This window comes from Parasteatoda tepidariorum, chromosome 8, assembly GCF_043381705.1.
Source record: "Parasteatoda tepidariorum isolate YZ-2023 chromosome 8, CAS_Ptep_4.0, whole genome shotgun sequence".
Lineage (NCBI taxonomy): Eukaryota > Metazoa > Arthropoda > Arachnida > Araneae > Theridiidae > Parasteatoda > Parasteatoda tepidariorum.
Genome location: NC_092211.1, coordinates 87,322,905 through 87,328,601, shown reverse-complemented (window position 1 = coordinate 87,328,601; position 5,697 = coordinate 87,322,905). Strand labels below are relative to the sequence as shown.

At 30.2% G+C, this 5,697-nt stretch overlaps 1 protein-coding gene across 1 annotated transcript; it reads right to left on the bottom strand.

Moving 5' to 3' along the window:
* Window positions 1–3,844: 3,844 nt before the first annotated feature.
* Window positions 3,845–5,140, bottom strand: LOC107457509 (ATP-dependent DNA helicase pif1-like). Its single transcript, XM_016075675.1, has one exon. It carries the CDS (start codon window positions 5,138–5,140, stop codon window positions 3,845–3,847), a length of 1,296 nt encoding a protein of 431 aa, XP_015931161.1.
* Between the last annotated feature and the right edge of the window lie 557 nt (window positions 5,141–5,697).

The window sequence follows — 5,697 nt, the reverse complement described above, 5'->3', positions numbered from 1 at the left end:
GGAATATCATAATACAATTCTTTTTTACAGGGCGGTCGATGAAAACGAGTCTTCTCCAGAATAATATCTAGAAAATGCATGCACCTTTTTAGGCTTTCGGTATTAGTCAAGGGAAATATATCCATAATGTATTGCAAAGCAGATCGCCTTTGCTGATAAAAAGTGCAAAGTCGATTATGAGGCAGATATGAAATGCAAAGGAGGTATTTTTGTATTAATTCCATACAATCTTGAAATAATCCTCCAAGCGTTTCTTTCTCTTGCTGTGACACACTATTCATCTCTTCACCGATGGCAAACACAATATCCAGAACAGTTTCAATTTGTATTTCAATATAAGGATGGGGGAGTGATACCGGCTCTGAAGGCTGTTTTAAATGATCTTTTAACGACTTCAATATTTTTATTAAACGCATAGTATCATTTAATATACTTGTAGCCATAATGAATAGCTGCAACGAGTAAATACTTTTTGTAGAAATTTTTAAGATTGTAGATCAGAGCTCTCAAGAGTAGACTTGTAAGATTGTAGATCAGAGCTCTCAAGAGTGGACTTTTAAAATTGTAGATCAGAGCTCTCAAGAGTGGAAAATTCCAAATATATGTGTCACAAATGAAAAAAAGGTTTTTTTCATTTGGTAAAATTAATGTTTTTTTAGGGGTTAATAGATGGCGTGTGCAACTTATTTGGACGTCATCGCAGATTTCAATTGTGTTCAAGTTATGATTTAAGAATAATAGTAAACAGTGCATATGTTTCGTCATTACATGTGTCACTATGGTGGTCGGTGCTTCTTTTCTTTTAGTTTTCATTAAGAGACATTTTTAATGTATTAAAATAATAATAATTTAAGCGTATTTTGATATATTTTTTATTATTAACGTATGATTATTGGCTTTATAGTAATTTCAATTTGAATATGAAAATACAAGTTTTTTATTTAACGTATGTAACTAATTTATTTTGCGTTAAGAAATTTAACTGCTTATTTTTAATTAGTTTTTTTATCATACAAATTTTATTTATTTATTGCATTTTTTTAACTTCTTTTATTAATATTTCTACTATTATAAGGAGTAATAACTTAATATAGTTATCTTACTAAACTTGGATTTCATTAGTAGAAATCTTTAATGTATTAGTATAATAATAATTTAAAATATATTTATATTCTTTTTCAACCACTGTATAATAATAATATAGTCTACTCCAACTACTTTTTTCAAAAAAATATAGAAATTTTTTTCTTATTTTTTAGAAGACAAACAGGAGAACTTTACGAAATGGAGAATTTAATTCATAAAATATTAAAATTGTTTTGAATAAAGAAATGCTTATTTAAACATGAATTGTTAAGAAATATTTATTTATGAAAAGTGGAAATATTTCTTAACATGACTTATACAGTTATAAGTCATAAACAGTTAAACCTGGAAAGATGTAGAATTAAAAAGTTATAAATAAACATAAGATAAACAGCTAAATCATAAATTTTATTAATCTAATAATACACATAGATTATCAGTAAGCATATCTATAAAAATAATATTTATTTATAGCATAATTCAATAACACATAGATTATCAGTAAGCATATCGATAAAAATAATATTTAATTCAATAACACATAGATTATCAGTAAACATATCGATAAAAAAATTTTCATTTATATCATAATTCAATAACAGAGATTATCAGTAAACATATCGATAAAAAATATTCACTTATTGCATAATTTATATATGTATAATATTAAAAATAACATAATGAGTATAGATACAACATGTTTTTAAATTGTTTACGTTAATAAAAACATATTTATATATTTTAACGTACCTGTTTTACAAATTACTTGTAAAACACTTATTGCTCTTTGATTATTGATTGAAATTCAGTTCTCGGTACTGCACAAACCTGGTTCCAGGTGGCCACCAACGCCTATTCTGCGGAATTGTCTCACATATAAAGTCAATTATGGAGTGAAACGTCGGTTCCACATCCTGCGGCACAAATGATTTTATTTGTTTTTCGTGGTACCAGATTATATTTCCTACCATCACAGTACCCACAGATTTGCCATCAAAATTAATTATATATTGAATAGGTTTAGTATTACTCATTTCTGTTATTCCAATGATCTTTTATAGGATATGATTCACAGTTCAGGAATGATCGGTGTTTCTCCTTTATAGTTTTTTTACGCAAAGTTTGAAGTTGTCTGGTGTTATGGAAACAAGAATGATGAGGGTTTCAGTCAAGAATTAAATATATTTTTCTCTCGCCAACCCGAGCCAGAATCACTCTAAAATAGTAACCCTACAATGCCATGACGGCTACCGCCGAATCTTTGATGACTCATGACCAGCCGTTCACCTTCTTTCTAACTCATTATATTTCACCTCGACCGTAGCAACTTTATACGTGATGTTGCTTACTTAAGTATACAGAACGAAAATGAAACAGAGTGTGATACTAAACAGTCAATTTGAAATTTGTTGATATGGATAACTGACATTTAATGTTCATCTTTTAAAGTTTAATAAATTTATACTCTGAATATTAAATTTTTTTTACATAATTGCTTCAAAACAGTTAATGGAAAAAGCCTATTACTAATAAATATTTTTTTCTCTCCATTGATAACAATAATAATACAATCCTTTTTTTTCTACCGATTCCAAATTAGAAAGTAAATATTGTTTAGTTTGAACATTTTTAATTTTGAGCAAAAAATTTCTTAAACTAATCATCTTTATTATCAATAATATTAACATGCAAAAAAAATAACGTTGTTTTATTTATCCTATTTATTTTGAATTTCAAGTCAAAAAATAATTTTGTTTTATTTATCCTTTTTATTTTGAATTTCAAACGTTTTAGTTATTTTATTATAATACAAAAAAAGATTTGAAAAATTAAAATGAGTATAACAGCAAAGTTCTTCTATAAAATACAATTTGGTTTGGATGTTAAAAATTTTTAACAACATTGTATTGGTATTCATCTTTATTTGTTCATGTCATGGTGGTAGAACAGAATGCTTTTATCTGTTGATACACTACAAAAATTACAATATTTTATTTGTCCAAAACCTGTTGTTAAAGTACAATATTTAATTTGTCCAAGACCTGTTGTTAAAGTACAACATTTAATTTGTCTAAAGTTACGCATTACTTTCATTTTTTTATTTCCTCTACATTTAATTTATCTAAAGTTACGCATTACTTTCATTTACTCCCTCCTCAATTGGTTTTAAATCATACAATTCTTGTTCTACTGTATTGATAACTCCTAAACGAACTCCTACATAAAACATATAAGGAACTAGTTTTCTATTTTCCTTTTCAATATCAATTAAAATATTTTCTAAGGATTTTGCCTGTACTTGGTGTTGATAAAGAGGTTTGAATTTGAGAAACCACTTCCAATGGTCATGAATGTGCTTATTGAGCGGATGTTTCAGTCGATAATATGTATCGTTAAGCCATTGCTTCAAACTGGATGTTGCATTTTGAGTAATTAAAAAATCACTCACCATACAATTATTTTCTATAAAAATCATTTTATGCATTTCCCTTAAAGTAACAAAAACATAAAAACTAAACACTTGTTGACATCGAACATATTCAATCAATCTAGTATATATTTCCATATTCTTTATTCATATTTTTAACAATACATTCTTTCCATAAATGTTTCGTTCTACTAAGTCATATTTCTTATAATCTTCATTAAAGTACTTTGCAAATCACAACACTCGAATATATAATCTAGGAATAGGTAAAAGACACTTTCTTTATAAGCAGCTCATTTTGATATGTATTTTATTACATAGCAGATATTATTAAACCATATGTACAATACCTAAAATTTGGTGTAAACTCTTGACACGACTCAATGCAGTATACACTAAATGAGCATTTGTTGCATAATCGAAGTCAATTACAATTGAGTGGTCAATTGTATCTCCTTGAAATTTATGAATTGTCGTTGCAAATGCCATTTCAATAGGAAAATTGGATGTGTAGCTGGATCGCAAAAGGGTTACGAATTTTTCATCGGATAATTGACACGTAATAGTATCATTTTTATTATCATAACTGATAAACGTCATGACCGTCCCTTTAGGCACGTTTTTATTACTCGTTGACATGACTCGACACCCCATTTTCACACGAATGGCTTCTTCAAACGTTTGAGGAGTCGACAATTTCAACAACAAAATACTGGGACCTGGAAGTAAATCTAAATACTGTTCATTATATCTCGCCACCGAATTGTTTTGATATGCTAAAATAGCGTTGCATTTTCGAAACAAAGTTTCCGTCATATAGTTGTACACAGGGTAATGGCAACGAACGTAGTGCGTCATCTGTTCGAAATGGTTTATTAATATTTTCAGTTGCTCAATGGTTACTTGATATTCTGGCGTGAACCGATTATTTTCGGTTAATGTAATTCGCTTCATGGGAATATCGGGAAGGTTCACATCAAACACATTGTAAGAACATCGTACAGGTCTCAATTGATGCTCATCACCCATGAGCACAATCAATAGAGGGCGAAATGTTTTAAATAAATAAACTATCAATTGATAGGTCAACCAAAAAGGAACCATACCAATTTCGTCAATGACCACCATGTGCAGATCAGAATAGGGACAATTCAATTCTTTTTCAGAAATGTCGGCACTCGCTTTTAAACAGGTAGAGATATACGCGTCATGTTCGAAATCTTTGTTATCGAGACCATTGATGGTTTCTGAAATGGAGTGCAAACGTGTTCCTTCGACCCATTTCAATTGAAAAGCAGTGTGAATGGTCATGCCTCGAATTGCTCTCGCTACTTTGTTGGTGGGAGCTACCTTTAAAATGTTGGCGTTTACAAAATATAAAGTTTGGATGACAGTAAAGGTTTTGCCGGTTCCCGGCCCTCCTGTCACAAGGCACACGAGAGGGTGGGGTGCTTGAAACCATTCTTGAATCAAGTGTACAAACTCCAATTGGCTTGGAGTTAAACTTTTGCAATGTTTATCGAACCCAGACGGATCCAGCAAATCAATGTGTTTAAACACGCGACTGGTACCACTCTCTGTAGGTGTGTTCAAAATGACATTTGTGTTGTGCATCTGACTATTCATAGTTCCATATTAGAAAAAAGATACACCTTGCTTATTTGTTCCAATGTACCTCTGGCATATATTTATGACATGTATAAATTGTATACCAACGAAACTATTCATTCAACAGTTTTGAAATCGGATAAAGTGGTGGTGACTTTGGATGAGAGAAAACCAATTCACTGGGAGAATAATGTACACGTCACATTATCAGTTCCCGTATTTGTCGAACCCGACAAATGGCTGTTTCGACCTTTTAGTTGTATTGTGTGGTATAAATGGAAAACCAGTGGAAGTGTCAGTGAAAGTCTCGAAGTGTTTCTGCATTCACCGGTCAGAGTGGGGATATTTTATGTGTTGGGTGAAGAAATTGTGGTTTTAAATGCGGGCACCGATACAATCGAGTTGCATAAAGATACAATAGATTTATTGTTGAGTAGAAGTGTTTATTGTAATATACCGTTTATTTATCCTCTGTCAATTGATATAAACACCTGCTAATAGATATTAAATTTTAAACAAAAGAGTGCGTTGGTTGGCTATTCCTAAACAATAAAAAATCTTGTTTAGAATTCAGA

Bases quoted from the DNA above. Each gene is read 5' to 3' on its own strand.
- LOC107457509 (XM_016075675.1), bottom strand. From the start codon at position 5,140: ATGAATAGTCAGATGCACAACACAAATGTCATTTTGAACACACCTACA.